Raw genomic sequence first — 23140 nt, 5'->3', positions numbered from 1 at the left:
TAAGTGATACCAAAAGGATACGTCAAAATTCAATTTTCACCGTTAACTGAAACTGCTCCTGGCAGCACTGTTCCAGCGGAATCACATCAGACTGATTGCAATAACTGCAGTTCTATGCATAATACCAATAATAATTAGTGCTCAAATGAAAGATAATAGTCCGAGTTATTAGTCTTACTTGTTTTTGATAGCATATTTTACATAAACCAAAAGTTACAGCTGTTTAAAACAGAGTTATTCATAACAACATGGACATGAATGAGCTAATGACCCATTCGATTAGTTGGCTTTCAACCAAGTGGCATTCGACCAATCGATCTGGAACCTCACTTGACTTCACGTTTGCTCAGGAATACAAATTGTGTCTCCGTTTTTTTGGAGTTAACGTCAATCCAGCGCTGGCTTAGTCCTGTCACTAAGTTAGTATCGGATTCTGATGAGACGAAATTGAAACACAAAATCTATAACTAATTTAGTGTTATTCCGTGTTAGTGGTAGCAGGCCAAAACTTCACCGAACCCACCCTTGCAAATCCACAGCTTTGTTTGCAAACATAGCTAGCTTTGTTGTGCGCAGTTGCAAGTTCTTTGCTAGATCAGGAGTTTTCTGGAAATGGGCGATAGCAATTAATTTTTTCGATCAGTTTTCATGTAACACAATTTTTTAAAACAGTTAGTACCGTAAACAAAGTGTAGCATTGACTTAGCAAAACTTCTAAAACATATAATGATCGACTGCATGGGTTTCATTAGAATAAGAAAAACTGCCGTCATGTAACAAATTATTGAAAGTCATTTGTCCAGTCATACACAAAACTGTGCAGTCATTGTTTCTCAAATCTTATCAAAAATAATCCTATCATTTATTGCTATTGATTTGGATCCTAACAATCGCGAGCACCAGCTTAATGTTTCGCATACCAACAGTGATAAGCAAACATACACTTCCAAGAAACAAAACGACCACACCTTCCGAACAGGACTATACGAAAATTATCGCACTACGCTAATACTGACACCACTTCACTCCAGAGCTTGAAACACCACAACGCGCCCGATTCGCCGATTTAAAATACCTCGTGCGAAATAAAAGATACAAGTGAATCAATTGCCTCATCAGTAGCGCGTAGATTCCAGACAACGACGGTCGTCAGCCAAACGATGAAGGCATCACCACTGATTAAGCTTATTTGCGCTGTTTGTCCTCTGCTGTTCATTGGCACTGCCGAATCAAGTCGAATACTTTGCATCGATCCAAGTCCCGGCAAATCTCATGTACTGGTTGCCCAAGCCCTACTGAAAGGGTTAGCCGAGCGTGGTCATGAGGTAAGTAGCTAGCACCATTCCGGACTGATTTTCAAGGTCAACTTGGTCAACATCAATTTTAGATTACAATGGTTAGCCCGTTCAAGCTGTCGAAACCGGTGAAAAACTTCCGAGAGATTGTTGTTCCGGTGGATGACTTTGTCAGCAAGCAAATGAAAACGTATCTCGAGAAGCCGCCCAACATGTTAACCCACTTTCCGGAAATGATTAGAAAAATGATGATGATAGCCAATGATACGGTCAATTATCCCAAATTTTTGGAACTGAAAAAAGAGAAATTTGATCTCGTGATAGTAGGACTGTTTATAGCGGACTTCGTTCTGGGTTACGGTCCACACTTCGGGGCTCCAACGGTGGTGCTTTGGACTGGTGGTATTTCGAAATTCACTGCGGACTTAGTGGGAAACCCTAGAGAGATAGCGGCTAGTCCAAATATGATTCTTGGTAAACAAGATTTCACGAAATTTTCGTCAAGATTGAAAAACTTTCTGATTGCCAGTGCGGAAAATATAATGGGAGCATATGCTTTCTACCAGCAAAAACCATATTACGATTGGAACTTCCCCTCGGATCGCTATCCAAGCTACGAAGATGTGCGGACAAATGTTTCTCTGCTTTTGCTGAACTCCCATTTTTCGCATGGTGGCGCGAGGCCGTATCTCCAGAACGCAGTTGAAGTGGGAGGACTACAGATTAAAACTAAACCGGATCCGCTACCGAAGGACATCCAGGAATGGTTGGACGGAGCCGGTAAGCATGGGGCTATCTATTTCTGCTTGGGATCCAATCTCAAATCGGCTGATCTACCAGCTCATAAAATGGAGATTTTCGTTAAAAGCTTAGGCAAATTGAAACAACGCATCCTTTGGAAGTGGGAGGCGGATAGCTTTCCGAATCAGCCGGCTAATGTTATGGCCAAGAAGTGGCTCCCGCAGGACGACGTTCTGGCACATAAAAATGTATTTTTGTTCGTTGCCCACGGAGGCTTGGGAGGAATAGCTGAAGCCCGGTATCATGGAGTTCCGGTACTGGGTATTCCAATTTTTGCAGAGCAATCTGGAAATGTTGCAAATGTGGTACAGGAAGGTTGGGGTTTGGAGGTGAACTATGAAACTATCAATGAGACTACGTTCAGTGAACTTTTGAACGACATGCTGACGAATCCGGTCTACCGCCAGAAAGCTAAGGAAATATCGACTGTTTATCGGGATCGACCTCAAACTGCAATGGAGACGGCGTGCTACTGGGTCGAGTACGTGATACGTCACAAAGGGGCTGTCCATATGCACTATCAAGGAGCAGATCTGAATTTCTTCCAGTCGTACATGTTGGACGTGCTAGCAGTGATATTACTCGCTGTCTATTTAGTGATTAAGATACTTAAAGTTGCTTGTAAAGCAATTGCTAAATTTTTCGGTGGAAAGCCAAAGAAACAAAAGCTTTACTAGCCTGATTGTAATAGAATTAAGCAAAACTTTCCATTTTATTTCATCATCTGGTAATTTGACCATTGGCAGCATATGCAACGAGAAATCGTATTGCACTCAAACAAGTGATAAGATAACCCTGCAACCATCATAACAGTATTTACGAAAATGTTCCACCCCAGACGGGAGATAAAAATAAAATTGAAAACAACTCCACTCACCTCTTGCAGTGCCTTTTTGTCGATAGTCTTTGTACTCTGCAACGTCCGGATAACGTTCTTCGCTCCGTCCACCACGGCCGCCTCGATTCGCAGCCGGTGCCGCAGTTCATCGATGCGATCCTCGAGCGAATTCTCCAGCTCGCGCTGTTTGTTCTCTCCATTCTCTTCGGACACTTTATGATTGAGCTTGTTCTGGCGCACCTTCAATATCCGCAACCGAAGGAACTCGATCTTTGCTTTGGAATCGGCCAGCATCTGGTGCGCCTCGGCTAGCAGCTTTTTGTCCCGTCCGTGGTGGCCACTGGAGATGGATTGGATCATATTTTCCGCCCCGTTTTTCACCTTGGTCTCTATACTGAGCTGCTTTTCCAGCGAGGTGAGCAGCTTGTCGTTTTGCGTCACTTCCGGGCCGCTCGGTGTGACCGGCGAGGGGATCATATCTGTGCGCGGGGGGGAAAAGAGAGAGTGAGAGAGATAGATTAGCGGTCATATAATTGTATGATACAAGTTAACTGGTGGTATTAGGTGAGGGTTCTGTGTAGCTTGTTTACAGTGGCACCTATAAATAGATGATGCAAAATATCTCGTCACAGTCGTAGGTTTTTTAAGCCTTTGTCGTTGATATGAAGCGACAGAGTCGATTTTTCAAACGGCGCACATCGATTATCGTAGTGATTGCATAATCTTTATTTATATGGGAAAGGCCAAAATAATTGACCCCAGCGTCAAAGTATCTATAATTCAAACGAACCATACTACGTTAGATTTAAGACTGCTGGAAAAATACGTACATTGAATCTAACCAACCCAATTTGGTTTATTTTGATTTTTAATAATTCTTATATTTGAAACGGTTCAATGTGTTGGGTCAACGGAATCTTAGGTCTTATAAATATTTACAATATATAAAAATGAAAGTAAATACAAGCGAATATAAGTTACATCTAGGGCGCATTACTTGTCATTGCACGGAAAAAAATCCGTTCAAAAAATTCATGAACAAAAATTACGATTTCGTGAACTGAGCGATTTACGAAAATCGTGAACAAGTTTTTGAAATTATGGATAATAATCCTCGTATTCGTGAATGGCGTTACATTGCAATTTTTGGTTACTGTGGTTGTTCCCTAGACTTGTTTACTTTTTGTTATGATTCTTGTTCTTGCTTTGTGGATATTCTGGTTTGTAGTATATCAACTAAATCCACGGCCATGGTTTCAGGAGCTTAGTCGCAATTTTCGGAGTTTCTCATAACGTTACTATTATATTTTATTCATGAGTTGAATATCAGATTTTTTCTGGTAGAGTAGCACATTTTATGTTTATGATTTCAAGGTTTTAGTCACAATATTCGTAATTTCGTGATATTTTATTCTCGAGTTCAGTTTTGAATTTTTCTTTAAGAGTAGTGTGACTTATGTTCAGGATTTCAGGATCTTAGTTACGATTTCCGTAAATTTTATTCACGATATCGTGATGTTTTAGTCACAAATAAAGTGGATTTGTGTTCATGATTTCAGGATCATAGTCACGATTTTTGATATTTTAATCGCGAGCAGTGTAATTTATGTTCATGATTTAAGGATCTTAGTCACATTTTTCGTAAGTTATATGCACGTTGTCGTGATATTTCAGTCTTGAGCTCACGTTCAAATTTAACACGTGCAGTAATGTGACTACTGTTCATGTATTATTACTATCGGATTTTTTACTCGGAGTAACGTGACAGTATGATTTGGTTCATAAAACCGTAAATGATTCGCAGTATCTTGTTCTGTGAACTACATCACGAACAAGATTCGTAGCTCTATAATATATTTTTGATGCTCAGCGCAGTTTTCGGTTTTCTATTCAGACATCACATTGAACCTTATCGAATGAATAATAGTTATATCTGCTGCTCGCACATATTACTAGTTACTATAGACTGTTAATAAATATACGACATTTCACGACAAGACCCAAATTTTGCGCACGTGAAAATTTCATGACCATGTGCAGAGTTGCATGAAATAGAAAATGATTACGGATATCTTTTAAATATCACAAGCACTCAAGATAGATCGTAAATCATGTAGTACGAGTCATGATCTCTTTCACAAATCCATGAAATTTTTTTTTCTGATTTTGTGAATTATTTCATGTGCACGCATGGTTCGTCGTGAAAATTATACTACGAATCATGAACTAGTTCACGAACACAAGAACGATATTTTTTGATTTTGTGAACTATTTCACGGCCGCACATGGTCAGGTTTGACTATTATAATAGGAATCATGAATCAGTTCACATTTCTATGAATAATATTTCATGATTTTGTTAACTATTTCAAGAGCACATCGCTAGGAATCATAAATCAGTTGACGTTTGCATGAATATTTTTCGATTTTGTGAATTAATGCACCAGCTCTAATGGTAAGTCGAGACTCTATTATACTAAGAATCATACACTAGTTTACGAATATATAAAAATTAATTCATGGTTTTGTGAACTAGTTCATGATCATAAATGGTGAGTTGTGACTAATTTGCTAGAAATCAGGAATCAGTTCACGTATATATGAATAACATTGTGTGATTTTGTGAACCATTTCACGGAAATTGAATCGTATGTATTTGGAATCATGAGCTAGTTCACGATGATTGAAAGGATTCATGAATAATATTCCGGGTTTCGTGGTTCATGCGTAAATATGTTTTCCAAAATCTATGAACAAAATCACAAAACATTATTCATAAAACCAAAGGTAGAAACCTTTGGTTTTATGAATAATGTTCATAAAGTTGTGAATTAGTTAACCTACATAAAATCGTTTTAGTAATGGTATGGCGGAAACCGTGACTGACGTTCACAAAACCAAAACAAATATCGTCCCAAATAAAAGCGTTATTAAGGCGTTACTGGCGGAAAATGTAACATAATTTAAAAACACATATTTTTTGTTCATGGTACTGTTCTCGTATCGTAAAGACGCATTTGTTCCTGAATTCATGGCACTTTATTCACGTTTTTGGGAACAATTTTTTTCCGTGTGTACGTGGAGACTTTCTTTCGTGGGTCCGGAAACATTAGCTGCATTGCTAACTGCGCCTTGGAGTTCAAAAATTTCTCTCTCGTTTTCGTGCACGTCCATGTCGTAATAGCTAATGTTACATTGATGCTTCCGGGCTGATGTACTTTCTTGCTTCGCGCACTTATGAGTCACAAGTGTAAACCCTTCAACGCAGATTAAGCGTCCTCGGTAAAGGAACATTGGAGCCTTTGGATATTTGGACTGCGAATCCCAAGCAGGTAATAAACTTCATACGAAGTGGAGTGCCTAACTGGGAAGAGTGTGTATCTAAATAACGACAATCACTCATCAATAGTGATATGTCATAGTAGATAGTACACTTAGATTAAGGAAGGCATATACCACAGTAGATCTAAATACTGGTCGCAGTGGTTCGTCTCCAACAAAAAAACCCTTCATCTTTGGTATTAACGGGTGTAAATGTTTTTCTCTTATATAGAATTGCTCTATGGACTCCTTAGAAATGGGTGGCATGTTTCTTTTCGCTCGGGTGCTGTCAGTTCAATCGAAGATGTCGTCGAAAGCACTCCGCGAGCGTGTTGTACGGTTTTACGAAACGCATGGTCATTGCGGAAAAAAGTTAACGGTAGACCACGAAACGAAAACTTGCCCGTAAGTACAGTTTACCCAATCCTGGCATCCCTAAGCGTGGAGCGGAAGGCCGGTAGCAGCCATCCGGCGAAGATAATGACGAAACGAAGAACAAGAAGGAAGCGTTGAAAAAGCTGTTCGACAACAAGGATGGAACGAGTTTGCGTGACGCCGGCCGAAAATATCACCTTGATTCACCGAACCTTCAAGATGGAGGACATCATCTGTCGGCAGAAGATTTGGTCTCCTGTGTACACGGACGAGCAGATAGCGATCGTGACATCGCAGTACCGGTGGATGACGAAGAACTACCACGGGACGTCGTTCGTGCTGGACGACAAAAGTTACTTTCCTCTCTCGAAGACCCACATTCCAGGAAATGACAGCTACTATTCCAGCGACAAGTCGGCCATAACCCCGAAGTAAAATATAAGTTTAAGCATAAATTTTAAAGAAAAAATTATGCTCTGCATCGCCATATTGGACAGAGGGATTTCAAAGCCGTGGTTCAAACCGAGCGGTATGCCCATCAATCAACAAGTGTACCATTTGTTGTTGAACACCCGTTAGATTCCTTGCTGATGGTGCTGGCTGTTGCTTTTAAAATACTGGACGCAGCATTTGCAGTTGCAGCTACTGACTGAACAGCAAGCAAAAATTTGACATCCTTTTATGGATAGACTGTGATTTCCTTAGCCGATTAGTAATGTGTCTCGTCTAATCATCGATCCGTCCTAAACGGTCTTTTATATGTGAAAAACGTGCTCTGTGAGCTGCTTTGTGTTTTGTGTTGTAGGTAGGTTAGGTAGAAAGAAAAAGGTCAGTTAAACCGCATCATTATCACACAAAAAAATTATGAATAGCTGGGAAGAAGTTTTTTCGTATAGCCTCCGTAAGGGATTGTACTTCTCCGTAATGCGGCACTAATCCTTTAGTGACCCTATCAAAAGTGCGATTTGCCATATCTTGTGATCGTAGCGCGATTTCGATTTTGTACACCAGGATTTTGATTCATATGCTGTTACATCTAACGAATTGTTTTATGGAGCTTTGAAAACGATTTTTGTCATTTGGGCAAATACGATGAAACTTAGCAGCAATGAATGCCTAATATGATGGAACTGGATAAAGGCACTTTTCGGAAGCTCAAGCTACATTTCCACCTTCATTAAATGTTCTACACTATCATCGGATGTGGACAATCCGGGTGTGTCGGATCTATGGATATATGAATTCGTTCATATCCTCGCACCGTACCCAAGCGCGTAGTGTGCAGTTGGCCGGGGTGGCCCCCGCTAAGGGCACCAATCTTAAGGAGACTTTACCTGTTTTATAAAATAAGTCAGGATTGGAGTGTCATTATTTTATTGTTTAAAAATCGAACTGAAAAGGGGGCGCACAACTAAGTCTCCACCAAAGGCGCCAAATGACCACGCTACGACTCTGTCGGTCCCGTTCAGATTTATTCACGATAAATGATGTTGATCTCAAATATAATAAAATGAACAACGAACGTGGTTGAGTTGCACGATACAAAAATTTCAACTACCTAACTTCACACACTTCAAATTTTAAAAATAACGAAATTTTCTTCGAACGTTTTCTCAGATTCATAGAAGCACTAGTGTGATAGATAAGTTGTCATGGACAGTAAAGCAGGCCACACCCTTAAAGCTGTAGCAAAGATCATGGGGTAAGCTAGATGAATTATCATCGAGAAGACAACTCCATGCTGGCGGACTTCCGCAAAATCTCAAATTTGCCGGTGCCTAACCTAGGCCCAATCAGCCCTACACAAAGTTGAATCTCTGATTGAAATGACACATGGGATTTTAGGTGTTTCGGGAAGTGCTGGACACTCGTCGATTGATCTCAAAGTTGCAAGACCAGAATCTGTTTGTTTCGACTTTGTGTCAAAGCTTTACGGAGTAGATATTTGGCGGCCACTCAAGAGAAATATTGCAGTATTAACTAGGAATCTCATCTGCCTAAAGTTTTTAGAAGCAGTAAAAGAAATCCCATCATCAGAGTCACATTCTTCCTGTGTTAAGAGAGCATAATGGTTTGTCGTGGTGAGTGGCGGAGCTCGTTTTAGTATTTCTTCAAAAGCGGGGCGTATTAATATACCATGTGGAATAGGCATACTTTTCAGTACTCCTAATGCAAGAATCATCTACATGAATATCTTTGCAATTATCACTCTGAGCCTTATTGCTTCATTACCGCAAACAGCCGAATAGGCGGGCGATCCTTGTCAAAGAAGACGCAATTAAACGTCAGCTAGTCCTACCAAAGGTCACCCGACTTAAGTTTGAAAAGAGACACCATTTTGTCCCGTCCAGTGCGATTCCCCATCAAAATCTTTGATCACTGAATCCTCGTAACAGCCAGCCCCGTGCTTTAGAAGATCCACGCATGACAAACTTGAATCGGTTACTACACCGTCACACTCAACTTTGTGAGTGGGCATGTAGACGTGGTAGTCCTTAATAAACGGCTTGACGCCAGTGACGTAATTTGCTTGCTTTATATAGAATATCACAATTCTGAGTTCATCTGAGCAGACCCTCGAGGCATCTGTCCAGTGGCGTAGAAATTTGGTTCGGGGGGGGGGGGTATGAAAATCGGATTTTTTTTATGGAAAATGCTAATATTTAATATGAGCTTGATAAATTATTGAAAATTCAGAAACATAAGTAGTCTAACAGATGTCGTTCGAGGCTACAAACAAGGAGAATAGTTTTCAAACCTTTATAGACTATTTTCCTGCATTATATGTCAATGATGTCAAAGAGTGTGTGTGATCTTTTAAAGGGGGATAAATGTTCAAAAAAAATTTCAACGTTCAAGATCACCTAATTAAAAAATCCTTAACTTTGAAGATTTCTCACGTGTGAGAAGTTTTCCAACATAAAATAGCGCATATTTTGATATAAACATTTTAGTGATGAAGTCGCATATAAGTAATTATAAAGAAGTAACTCTTCAAAAATAGCAAAAGACTTGGAGCCTTCAGTACAGTTATTGATAATGTCATTTTAAACAATTTTGTTAAAAACATGAAGGCTACATGAAAGCAGCATGCTATATTTCTACTTAGTGGAGAAAAATGTAGGCAAAAACTATTTTTTTCTGAACTTGTAAGAAAATTGTTTAAAACCATCATTGCGGGTTGAGAACTAAAGTAGTTATGGAATTTGCGTTTCGAAAGATTTCTCGTCAAAATCTGACACTAACTTAGTGACAGGATTAAGCTAGCGCCGAATTGATGCTGTCTCCAAAAAACGGAAATACTTTGTGTTTCTGGGCAAACCCCAAATCTTTTTAATATTTGGGATTTTTTTAAAGCTGGTTCTCTTAAATATCTTTTTTGTAAGCTTCAGAGACTCATACCGTGAATGTAATGTGCATTTTATTGTTTACAAACCGCAGAAGAGACTTTTCAAATACAGTAATATCAGAATAACTTATTGTAAAGGTTTTCTACTAATATATTTCGACACTCTGAATGTGTGGGATATTCATGTCTGCAACAAAGTTGTTTGAATTAGCATTTTCGAAAACTTTGCTGGAGACATCCAAAATTTGACAGTTTCTAATGAATATGATCGTGACCGTTAAAAATTTATCGAGCATTTATTTTACTTATTTTTATTATTTAAGCTCACAACTTAACAACGAGTCCTGGTACCTAATACGCGAAATTTTAGTACGCCATGCAATTCAGCACTCGAATATATACCATTAATACACCAATTCTGCTTAGAGGCTATTCATTTAATTGATAATACAACAAAAATCAAATGCTCATTAAACTGAGCCTAACCTGGTAGGGACAAACTGTAAACAGCATCTTCCAACTAGCTTCCGAAATGTTATCCTTGTTATTAACCATGTTGAATTTTTGTCTGAACTCTACGCAATCTTAAAAAAACACATTTTCAGCAAATGTTGAATGTATACAAGTTTTCGGTGAGCAAGTTTATATGTTTCATAGACAATCAACCTATTCAAACTTAGCTTCCCATTCGAAAAATTTTCTCTGATCGACATTTTGCAGCATCTTTCCAAAAATGAGCTCATGATAATTCAGGCAGTTAATTTCTTTTACATTGAAGTAAATTGACAACTATGGGATATCGGCTAAGAGATAAGTTATATGATCTCCTTCCTCCAATTTTCCAAAAGTCCTCATGATGCTTAAGACACGGTTCTTAATGTATTGACCAGAGAATATTCTTCCAAAAATATTTTGGAAAATATTTAATTGAATTAATCAGCATCAATTAACTTTGTTTTCAATCCAATTAATTTTGGTTTGGGGGGAATTTAGCCCCCAAAAAACCCCTAGCTATGCCACTGCATCTGTCTAAAAGGCAGAGGCAGCAGTACGATCACTGTAGCCAATGCGATAATCATGTGTTGTTCCTGGAATGTCATAATAGCCCAGGGATAGCATAAGGGTTGGTGCATTGGGTCGGAGTCCCTAAGGTTGCAGGTTTGAATCCTACCTCTGAGGTGATTTTTCATATAATTGCTTTCGTTTAACTCACTATTTTTGATTTATTTTCCCTGTTGGATTTCACCTAGGTGTTGGCCCTTACGTCAAAAACCCAAATTGAATTAATTGTTGAAATTAGGCTGATTTTCATTTTCTTTATTAACATATAAAATAGAGATCACGTCGAAACTTCGCTTCTGTAATATAAAAAGAAGCGAATATTTAAAGACACGTTAATAAAAATAAAAAAAGAAGCGAATGACCCAAAAGCTAAAACCTCTATAATTGAAATAAATAAAAAAGCTTCGACAGAACAATATTTTTGACTTGTCACTAACATTATATTGCTATGCTCCATTCACGAAACAGATGAACTAAAACTAAAGTGGTACAATCATTTTTTTTCTATCAACAGTATTACAAACGATATTTATGATAATAAAAGCGATTCAATTGGAGCAGATTTACTAACATTTTCGCTATAATAAAATAATTAAAACAATTGTACCACTTTAAAAACAAATTCCCATCTTTGCTCGCAGCACCAGCAATGGAAACATTATCTGGCTTGTACACGTAAAACAATGGTACATACACCGATTGCATAACATATTTGGCACTCCTGCATACTGAATATATGCTAGCTATGCTCAAGTCTGCAAGTCTGCAAGTCTGCGAATCGGAACAGCATAGAATGAATGTGCTGTTTGGTGACCGTCGGGGGTGGAAATGGTTGGGATGAGGGGATAGTTAGTGAGAAAACACATGTTGCCTTTAATGTATACAACATTCCGCCTCCGCACTAGTTACTACTGACCCGGTAGCAGCAGCAGCATCATCAGCACAGCACCAGTAGCTGCTTCCATTCAGTTATGAATGTAGCCCGAAGGAAGGGTGTATAGAGCGAGAGAGACAGATATATCTGCTGCATCGGTAATCCTACGCCACGAGCAGTATTATTTGCACGTCAGCGTGTGATGTGTCAATTATATCACGTCGAATGGTGCGATTATTATTATTATTTACCATTGGTGAATCAAACCTGCATTCGATTTTCCCCGTCTATGCACGGATGCTGGCGGAGACAGTTTTCTCCCACAAACGAACCAGTTACGATGATACTGTGTCCTAGATGTTAGACGGTGGGAAATTGAAAAAAATATACAATACATGCACGTCAAAAACCGGAGCTTGTTTCCGGAGGAAATGGAACCGATCGATGCTGAATTTCAGTGGAAGTTCCACATTTCCATTGGAAATTTTCTCGACATTCTGTCGAATAACTCACATGCTTGTTTTGATGGGAGAAAATTTTAATTTAAAATATTCACGCATTCGAGATGGAAAATATATTGCATTCCTTTTTCGAGGTTTTTAGGATTTTTTTGTTATGGGTCGTTATTCTGTTTGGTAAGAAAAACTAAATTTAGCCCGGTGCGAATTAGTAGAGCGAGGATTATTCTCACCTTGCAAAAATATTTCTTTTCGCGAGAACTACGAAAGCTAAATTAAATAGCGGGTAAAGTTCTATATGAATATTTAATTAAGCATAATGGTAAATAGATAAAAAGCCCATTTCACAATTTCTCACGACAACAAGCTGAATGGAGTGTGTATGTCTAAAAACTACATCCGAGTACAACACATTTCAACTCAAACAATTGTGCGTGTTTTCAAATTAGTAGCGACATGTTCAAAACATGACAAATATCTTGTCTAGATTTCATCACCTGCATACAGGTTTTCACAATAATTAATCTTAGATTTTTCAAACACAAAAACACCGCCCCATCAGCTGTCAGTCGGTCGGTTCGTGAACCTTGTCGTTTCGGGTGACCACGGACAACGGGTTGGTACAGGTACACATTAGCGTGTACCATTGAAATGCATTTTTAGCACAGAAATGAATACAAATATAAAATCACAACATAAACATGCGACATCCACGCAACAGCTGTAGATAGACGGAAACCGATAAGCAGTAGCGATTTGTAGAATAAATAAAACCAATGTAATTTTAAAATGTCTAGTTTATCCTCGTTGGCCTGTTTGAACAGGCCGCCAGCCGCCGCTGGCCATATTTCCATCATCAGCATTTGAATTGAAACCGTCTGGGCTGGAAAAATTAGACGGTGATCTCGCTGATAAGAGTGCATTATTTTTGGAACAATTGTACACCAACGACTCTCATTGTGCTCAAAAAGGTACCGTGTAGTTCTGCCTAATGTAGTGTCATTTGCAGTAGAAGTTGTCCAAAACTTATTCTTATTTTTCGAGTGTTGTCCTACTGGAGCTGCAGAGCTGGGTTCCCGGAAGGGAATCACCCACTACAATTGCAGACGAGACGGAAAATTTCCCCCACTAAAACACTGCTTAAGGCCAATTGCAGCGGGCCGTGATTCTGATTGTGATATTCAGTTGTAATGGATTACAGTTGCTATAGCGTTCACTAAATCATTTGGGCGGTTTTGTGTTTGCGTAATACTGAGTACAGTTGTACGTGGATGATCGCGATTGCATTTTTGTCTTTGTGTATCATCGCGAAGGGCTCGGGCGTTTGTAAACGGCGCCGGTGGTTGAGTGGTGAGCGTGCTCGCCACTACTTCCAGTTGGTCTGGGTTCAATTCCAGCCGAGGTCGTTGAGATTTTTCGGAGGTGAAAAAATCTGTGGTCATGTCTTCCTTCGGAAGGGAAGTAAAGACGTTGGTCCCCGGTCTATGAGTTTGGTGGATCGATATAGTCCAGATCAGTGGTGCAAATTTTCATTTTCAAATGCCAACTTTCAGTTCAATCAAACCCAACCATGATTCAAATTCAAAGCCTCCCTCAATCATTCACTTTCAAGTTGGCGGGATTTTCATAACTGAATCGTACGTCTTCATTTCAAATTGATGCTTTTTCATTCACCAACCAAAGCTGTCATCTGCTCTGTAGAAGCCAGTTTAGATTAAATGTCGTCATGTTTTGCGTTTTCAAGCTTACATGGACAGTAAGAACTATGTTCAGAGTAGTTTTGCTTGAAAAACCTAGTCAATGCCCCAGTAAAGAGATATTCACAGGGTCAATGAAATTGAAAATGAATGGAAAATGATTGAGCAGGTCGGCTGTTTGAATGAATAATGGAAACGAACAACTGCGAATTGAACATAGTAGGGCATGATTTGAGAATTTTTCCTCCTTCAAGTTCAAAACAAACTGTTGAAAATTTGCAGCTCTGGTCCAGATAGTGAAGTCACCTCTCTGGCGTCGGTACAGAAGAAGTAGATCCAACTCCTATACTCTTACTAACAAAAATATCCTCCTCCTGTGATACTTGTGGAGTGCGCAGTAGTATATACGGCTTCTAGCAAAAGCAAGTATCGGACTAACCATTCCTGCCCTTTCCTTCTGCGATCTACGTTCGGGCCTGGCCGGTACCGGTATTGATCAATAAACACTTTTGGATTACCAGGAGTTGCACATTGAAAGATGTTTCGCTACTCCCAAGCATAATTATCTACTAATTCTCTGTGCAACTTCAGCTAGTCCAGATCGATAACGGTGGTCGCACAAGCTCATCGTGAAGGGCTCGGGCATTTGTAAGTTAACGTGCTCTATCGCGTGGGCGTTTGTATGTCGTGTGTACTAACGTGTAGGTAAGTTCGCGTGTATGATCACGTGAATTTGATACTTAATTTGTGTACGGTTCAGATGCTAGAAGGGAGTGAGTTCTCCCACATCACTGGAATTCCTGATGATGTCGCATTGGAACGTATTGTTTTAAGTGGATATGAGCGTCATCTTCTTCTGATTGGCACAACTGAAGGCATGGACCTAGGCTACCTGAACCGAAGGTAGAGATTTCCGGACGTGACCGATTCATTATCGCGCGAACATGGGTGTTTGTAGGTTTTCGCTTGAGACCTCGTTTATAAGTTTATTAGTACTAAAAAGTTCACTTAATCACCGAGGTGTTATCATGTTTGTGAGATCTCGGGCGTAGTTATGCGTGGTCGAGTCTCAAGTATTTGCTTGTTAACGTGTTTGTCGTGTCTGCTAGCGTGTATGTAACTTCGTGTGGATACATTCGATTTTATAACCGTATGGCCATTCGCATATTCGCGTGTGTTCCTGAATGATTGCACGGCATCAGATGCTTAATTTCCAGTGTGGGGTTCAGATGCTAGAACAGAGTGAGTTATCCCATATCATAAGAGTTCCCGGTTATGTCGCCATGGAACATGTTGTCTAGTAGATATGAGACATTTTTTTGGTTTGGTCCAGCTGAAGGCATGAGTATAGAATGTCAGGAGGGGACATTTATCAATTTGTAAGTGCTAAAACATTCACTTAATTACCGGGGTGTTTTAATGTTGGCGGGATTGCGGGCGTATGTGTAGATGTGCGTGTGTAAACAGGTTTATGTTATCGCGAAGGCAATGAGCGTTTGTACGTTTGGAAAGAGTGAGATTGTGATATATGAGAGAATATGCAATTGATTGTGTTAGGGACTGTTAGCATGAATCGAATTTAAGATAAAGTTTAAAAAGGAAAAATAACATGCCGATTAAAGATAAAAAAATGCAATGAGATTAAGAAGAAACTATAAATTAACCGAAATTAATTCAGGTATACGTGAGAAGTGATTGATGGAGTCGGAGAAAAAACACACATGTAAAATGCAATCAAACTATTTGAACTCATCTAAATACCAGCAAATGATATTCCGACATTAAGTTAGTATCGGTTTCTGATGAGACGAAGTTGAAACGCACCAATGACTTTATTAAGTTAGGATTTGTACCCGTCACGTACAAGGAGTGGTATCACCAAAAATTTTCGCCGTTGGGTGAAAGGTTGATGTTACCCAATTTTTCCTCTTTAGGGAGCAAAATAGCATAGTGCTTTCGCATTGATCTGCTAATCCAAAACAAGCTTCGGCTTCACTGTATCTGGTCAAACGGGACATCACGTTTAACCAGTCGTTCGACTGGAAACATAAATAGTGTTTCCGTTTTAGGATTTAGCGTCAAGTCGGTGCTAATCTATTCCGGCAATAAGTTAGTGTCGGTTTCTGATGAGACGAAGTCGAAACGCACACAACGACAATTGCATGCTATTAGAATTTTGTCATGCTATGCTGATTGGGAATGGATGATTCACGTGCGTCGGTAAATTAATCGTACCTTAATTTATCCAATCCGATCTTCCCGAATGAATCGAATCGAATGCTCGAGAATTAAACACCGGAAAAAAGTGACCAACGAATCCTAGGACGGAAAAAATGCCCGCGAGACAATAGATTACCCACTATTCTATCATATACGTCAGTTTTGCATCCATTCCTTGACCCAGCTGTCACAGATACGAACATTTACTCAGATAGACATACGACTAGCCCATAACAATTGCACACTAGTATTAAAAATTACAATTATTCCCACACTGACACTAACAGGCTTCTGCTTTTAGATTTCTTTAACGGTTGATCGTTAGTTTGGGCTGGCGCAAAGTATGAAAGCACGTAAAACTTAACAAAGGCGTATAAGCTAACCCGGTCTCCTCGATGCACCACTATTGAGGCGTCATGCAATAACCATCTTAAAACAATTGACTGTCAGAGGTTCTTTAAAACTGATGCACGAAATATGCTTTTGATAATGTCTGCAATACCGTCAAACCCATCAATCTAGGAGAGGGAAAAAGTTGTTCCCAGTTCATTCTGTTCCTAAGGTCTGTTCCATAAAAGAATTAATTGCAATTAAAGACGATTTATCGAAGAAATACAATATATTTTTGTTCAAACACCCATAACTTTGTTTATAAGTTGATTTCTTGAAAAAGGATGGGCCAAGAACTAAATAATGTAATATGCTTTCGATTTTTTTTAAATATTCGATTAACCACCGAGCGCAAATATATGGTACCGTGTTTCATCTATTTTTTGCATTTGTAACTTTAAAGGGCGGAGGGGAGTGGTAAAGGGGTTTTTGTACGGAACCAAAAATAGTTATTCAAGAATAAAATATATTTTGTAATATGCAAACTACCTCAATCTGTTTTGCACTCCCATTCTCAAGACATTTTTTATAATGTGTCAAAAACCAGGGTAAAAAACTCCTATGTCTCCTTAAACAAGTTATTTGCAAGTAACAAGTCAAAACTGATGGCAAGTAAGCGTGATCACCATTTCAAAATCAAGAAAACCAGCCTCCGATCACAACTCGTACCGGCCGATTGAAATTCTTTTCTGTAGTTTTCTGAAGTTGCTCGAGAAAATGATCCTTTAGCATCTCAATAATTGGGTTGAAACAAATATTTTTAGAAATTAGAGAATATAACATATTGGCTCGACTGGCACATCCCTCATGATATTCGGAGATTTTTGGTTTGCCATGTTATCGCATCATATTCCTGATGGGAAAGCTAAGAGATATGATAGAAAACGGTAAGGAAATGGAAACTGACAACACAACACAAAATAGTAAACAGGTTCAATTCTTCACTCAAAAGATTAATGTACCCTACTGATAAAGCCTATAGCGCTTTACTGCACTGGGTTAGTAACAATAACATATCCTTGTGTTTCAGCTCCCTGTACATAGGTTCTTCGATTAGATTTAAGTAACCAAATGATAACAGAGTGAAATTTTGATCATCACCAACGCGAGATATAATTTTGATAGAATTTTGTTGTGATCTTCTGATCGGGTAGTCTGCGTATGGAGAACCAAAATTCAAATATACAATTGCATTGTTGCAGGGCAGTCACATATCAAATGATATGAAGTTTTGTATTCGGATTCACAAAGATTAGAGAAATAATACTCAGCACGCTGAATTCGGCAAAAAAGTTTTTCGCAAAAAAAATGTTTTTTTTGTGCAGGAGAGCACAATACCTAACTTAAAATTAGTTTTCTGTGTTACGAATTTTCGTCATCAGTAATTAGCACAATCTTAGTGCCAGTTAGACTCTAAACTAGCACCAAAAATAGTACTAGTTAGGCGCTCCTACATTCGAGTCATACGTCTTGCACGAACTAAGCAACCAACAAGTTCCGGTAATGTTTCAGAAGACAAGCACAGAAGCTCTGGTTTAGTAGTTTAGAGTTAAAACTTTTTTGGTGGTATTCAAAGGGGAAAACAGGTCGAAATGGTTAGTTGAGAGAAAGCAATTATGTGAAAAAAATCTGTCCACAGAGGCAGGATTCGAACCTACAACCCTTGTAACTCCGACCCAATGTTGCGAGCAAAATCGAGATACGGTTGAGGACTGCATTTTGTGCAACAAGCAAAACAAAATATTAACATTCATTTATGCACTCGGCCTTCGGCCAAATTATTATCGACCAAACGACCCATTCAACCGCATGGTCAAACGATCCTTTCGGCATAGTGGCTTTCTGCAAAATAGTTTTGGACCCAACGACATTCTGCCTAATGACCTATTCCGCTAAAATCTGTTATAATCGGATATATTTTCTCTATATTATTGCTATAATCTTCCAATATTACTATACCCCCTAAAATCCGCTATAATCTGTGAAAATGGGATATGATCTGCTTTTATTTTCGCTTAAATTTGCAAAATCCTAGTAATCCTGCAAATTTCAAGTCGTAATATTCCTCGCTATTCCCCAAAAACCTTATTGAACAGATTCCTTGATTCTCCGATCACAACGCATATCGGCCAATTGCAATGCTTTTCTGTTTCCGAAAATTGTCCGAGAAAATTATCCCTCACCGACTTCACAATTAGATCGAAGCGAATGGCTTTTTTCAGATACACAATTTGGCTTCCGCAAAGGCAAAGAGAAACGATGGCCTTGCATTGCTTTCGGCCGGAAATCAAATGGCCTATGCAAACATGCATATCATCTCTCAGCTGCATTCAAGCTAAAACCATCATTTTCTCCTGGTACGGATGGTATTCCGTGTATGCTTTTGAAGAAAAAAGCTTTTCCAACATAGCTGAACCCCTTCATCGGTTACTTGAATTGTCGAAATCTATCGCAACGTTTCCATTGTCGTGGATTGCTCTGGTTGCCAATTCACAAGAAAGGAGATAAAAAGATCTAATTGCCAAGGAATTTCTGCATGCTTTCCGACATTTTTTGGAACATTCCGAGATAGTTATGATGGAGTCGGTGTTTTTTCATTGCAAGCAACATATTTCAGAAGAACTATGACGAATCTAATATTGGGCACTTCCTTTTTACCTATTCACTGTCTTCTACAAAATTAATCCCGAAATCGCCATCGCCAAATCAGTCAAACTGGGACTTAGCGGATCACTTCCTTGTTGGTTCCAGACGAATCTCGTTACCAGTGAGCTCAGTGTAAATATAAGCAACGAGAACTCTGAAACTTTTGTTGCTGGTATCCCGCCAAGAAGCCATCTTGGACCACTTATCTTCCTACTTTACTTCAACGATGTGAATTATAGATTGAGTGAAGCATGTTTGTCGTACGTGGATAACCTCAAACTTTTCAACCGTATTCGATAACATTAGCATTTAGAGTAACGATAATCGAATGCTTCCAAATTCCGCAAAATGGTCAGCAATAACAATTTCGGGCGTAGTGTCGTTGGAAAATTGATTGCCTTGTACGCAGCTCACCTGGGTTCGATTCCCAACCCCAGACATAGGGTTAGACCTTTTACTATGCGAATAACTCTAAGGTATGATCAAAAATAACGATCCTTAGGACAAAGGAATTTATTAAGGGGTTACACCACTGTAGACTTCCGAAAATAGTCATATTTTTGGGATTTTTCTTGGCATCAAAATTTTGTTAAATAATTATAAATCTTATTAATAAGTAATCAATCATATTTTTTTCGAGTAATTTCATCACAAGATGGCGGCAGTACAGCATTTTCCCCAAGCGCATTTTTTGGAAGGAATCCACGGCCGGATAGCTGTCTCCTGTAATTTTCCAGTACACTCGGGGTAGAGTAGAATGGAGTATGGCGGTACAATAGGTATATGGCATCATCTTTGTTATGTTATTGCCGAGGTCGCTAGTGTTCCGCGAATTTGATAGATGGTAGAGAATATCGTTGACGATTGTCATTGCGGCTGTTACGGTGGATCAGGTGTATTAGTTGCGGCGTTGTTCTTTTAATGAAAATTTAAATAATTTTGACAGAAAAATAATGCGTAATTTTGTGTAAAAAGCGCCAAAATGAAGTGAAGAGGACATAAGGAACGCAATTGCTTCTGTTCAAGATGGCGTCAGTATTCGATCAGCCTCTAAACAATTCAGTAATCCATTCGAAACATTGCTTGCTCGTGTGAAAGGAAAGGGCTCGTCATCACTGTAATAATAATTTAAGGGGTTGTTAAAGCAGATAATCGAAAAAAAACATTATCGAAGAAGGGGAAAAGAATCCCAAAAAATGCTCTGAAGCGCAAACGTGGTCGCCTCACAGTTTTGCTTGTGAGCCGGATTGCACAACTTCCATTCCATTCTCTGGCGACGACAAGGGCATCGGAGAAGTCATTTGAAAGTAAAAAACCAGACGCAGTTCCAGAAAAAAAACACGTTTTTCAACATTTCCTTTCGCGGTTTCACGATTTTTCACATCATTTGCCAATTCCTCATTTTCTTATCTGAATGATCTGAATGATTCTTTGTCGTATTAATTTTTAAATATTCTGAAATATTTACATTCGTCATATAAAAGTTACACTAGTCATATAAAAGTTTGAACATTTATATATTGTTTTCGTCTTCCATTTTTTGGAATATCATTTTTAACATGCTAAAGCACATTTTAGACTAATAAACAACAATTTGATTTTTTTTAAATTCTACAGTGGTGCAACCCCCATAATTTCGACTATGATCTATCGGGATTTCCGGAAAGGATCTTGGAGTGGTGTTCTATTCTAGGCTCATTTTCAAGTAACAAGTTTCACATGTAAATGGTCGAGCATCGCAAAAAGTGGGCTTCATCTTTCGACCTGCCAAACAATTCACAGATATTACATACCCAAAAAGTCTATTCAGTTCCTTAGTCAGATCATCATTGATCGGCGGTTCCCAGCGCAAATTTATCCGATTCACTATGAGGCAGCTTTCTTGGTGCGTTCCTTTCCGGCTACCCAACTACGAGCGCCGAGAATTCCACGTAGTAGAATGAGCATACGTCTAACTAAAACTTTCGACTAAATAGCCTTCGGCCTAATCAATCATTCGACCAAACGACTCTTTCGGTCAATTGGCATTTGGTCAATACTCTTTCGACCAAATGACAGTCGGTCTAGAAGCATTCTGCCCTTTGGTAAAATGATCGGATATCCCAATAAGGTGCTAGTTTGAGTCTATTGTATAATTTATCCTAAGTTGGTGCTAGTTACTGATGAGATGCACTTGAAGTTAATGTTGGCGCCTTCTGGAGTGTGGAATTAAAAATTTTCGGGCAATATATAGCGCATTTCATTTACTAAAATTTTTCCGAACATTGAGATGTTCTGTAGCTTAGAACACCATCTAACAGCAAAAATGTGTACAAGTGGTATTTTCCATATAGAAGCAGTTCTCAATCGTTTTACATCACGGACCCCTCCGAAATCATCCAGGATTGTTGCGGAGCCACATGGTTTAACATCGATTTTTATATCATTTTTGTTATATTTGTTACGACTCAATGCATTTGCATAACTGAGCCGTGCAGCTTTCATATTTTACATTATGTAGCAATAAAAGAATAGCACAAAATTACTGCGGACAGGAAGGTCTGATGGATGCAGCTTGTTGTTTTTGTCGGTGATACATTATCTGTGTTGCCAATTTGGCTTCTCTCGCGTTAACAGCTTTAATGTCGCTGTTGTTAATTCATCTTTATCGGAACTTATTGTGCTGGTTGTTGCATTGGAGATACTTGACCAATAGTTATTTCTTTGTGAGTACCGGGATGTTTTATCAACTGTTAAAAATCAACTGTTGTAGGCAGTTTTTAGTATTGGTTGTAGGAAGTGGATTTTTTAAAGACTTCGGAATCTAACCAGGGAAGGTGCACAGCGTTAATTAAAAATGCGATTCAACAATTTTTCTCAAGTGTTTGTAACGGATTCCACTTCTCCGTATTTTGACATAAATATTTTAATATGATCTGGTATAATTCGCGGTGCTAGGTCATGTAGGTGCACTTCAATTTTATCGTTATCCATATACACAGGATCTTGGTTTTAACGTTGTCATATATGACGCCGTGTTGCATGTTGTGCTTCGCAATGCAATTTTCTGTTTGGGCCAAACTTTCAAACGTTATCTATACATAGTTTCTCACGTGGTGTGACTGTATGTATGTCACTTCCTTGAGATTAGGATCCGTTTTCACTTTTAGAAACAGTTTAACGTCATGTACTGTAGGTCAAGGACGAATTTGTTCAAAGTCAATTGAAATTAATGTTTCAAAGGTTTTCTTCCATTTAATTCCAATTTTTAATTTAATTTTTAATTTTTAATTCCAAAATTTAATTTGAAAAATTACGTACATTCCACTAAGACCTCCGTTCGCGTATATATTGCAATTGAAATTGTTTTTTCCCTTTTTACAGAAACTTTTATTTTCTTTGGTTAGTAAATTTCACTGCATAGTCGGAGTCAACGATATAAGACTGTTTGTGAATATAGATTTTGTTCGCTATCTATATATTATTTACAGATTCTTGCAAAGAAGACTAAAATTTCAACTTCCCTTCGGAAAAGATATTCATCTTCGCGGATCCCCAGAAATCTTTTTGCGGTTCCCTAGGGGTCCACGGACCCCAGGTTGAGAATTGCTACCATATAGCATGTCTAAAAATCCCGTATAAACTTCAGTTTATACCCAAACTTTTTCGTGTGCACCCGCTTGATTACTTGATTACTCTATAGATGTGGTCTTGTTATACCTCTAAATACAGATACCAAAGAGCCAAATACTTAAGTGTCCGAACAATTATTGTTGTGTTTCCCCCTGCCATTGTTGAATCACTATTACTATTACTACTATTACAACATTAAAAC

The 23140-nt window shown here is 38.7% G+C and overlaps 2 protein-coding genes across 9 annotated transcripts in view; one reads left to right on the top strand and one right to left on the bottom strand.

Moving 5' to 3' along the window:
• LOC131691917 (serine/threonine-protein kinase N) overlaps nucleotides 1–23140 on the bottom strand; it is a 272404-nt gene that overhangs the window by 83289 nt on the left and 165975 nt on the right. For all 8 annotated transcript variants that reach the window (XM_058978672.1, XM_058978665.1, XM_058978666.1 and 5 more), the window contains one exon: nucleotides 2974–3413. In XM_058978672.1, the coding sequence (XP_058834655.1) occupies nucleotides 2974–3413 (440 nt within the window). The remainder of the gene's footprint in view (nucleotides 1–2973; nucleotides 3414–23140) is intronic.
• On the top strand, nucleotides 1096–2972 carry LOC131691922 (UDP-glucosyltransferase 2-like). Its single transcript, XM_058978683.1, has 2 exons — nucleotides 1096–1325; nucleotides 1388–2972. Exons 1-2 carry the CDS (start codon nucleotides 1161–1163, stop codon nucleotides 2771–2773), a joined length of 1551 nt encoding a protein of 516 aa, XP_058834666.1. The 5' UTR covers nucleotides 1096–1160; the 3' UTR covers nucleotides 2774–2972.

Source organism: Topomyia yanbarensis, chromosome 3 (assembly GCF_030247195.1).
Source record: "Topomyia yanbarensis strain Yona2022 chromosome 3, ASM3024719v1, whole genome shotgun sequence".
Taxonomy (NCBI): Eukaryota; Metazoa; Arthropoda; class Insecta; order Diptera; family Culicidae; genus Topomyia; species Topomyia yanbarensis.
The sequence above is the reverse complement of the archived record's forward strand: the minus strand, read 5'-3'. Positions and strand labels throughout refer to the sequence as shown.

What these genes read in the sequence shown, in the direction of transcription:
- LOC131691922 (XM_058978683.1), top strand. Translation starts at nt 1,161, where the DNA reads ATGAAGGCATCACCACTGATTAAGCTTATTTGCGCTGTTTGTCCTCTG. An exon ending in TAGCCGAGCGTGGTCATGAG is followed by an intron (nt 1,326 to 1,387) that starts GTAAGTAGCTAG and finishes CATCAATTTTAG; the next exon opens with ATTACAATGGTTAGCCCGTT.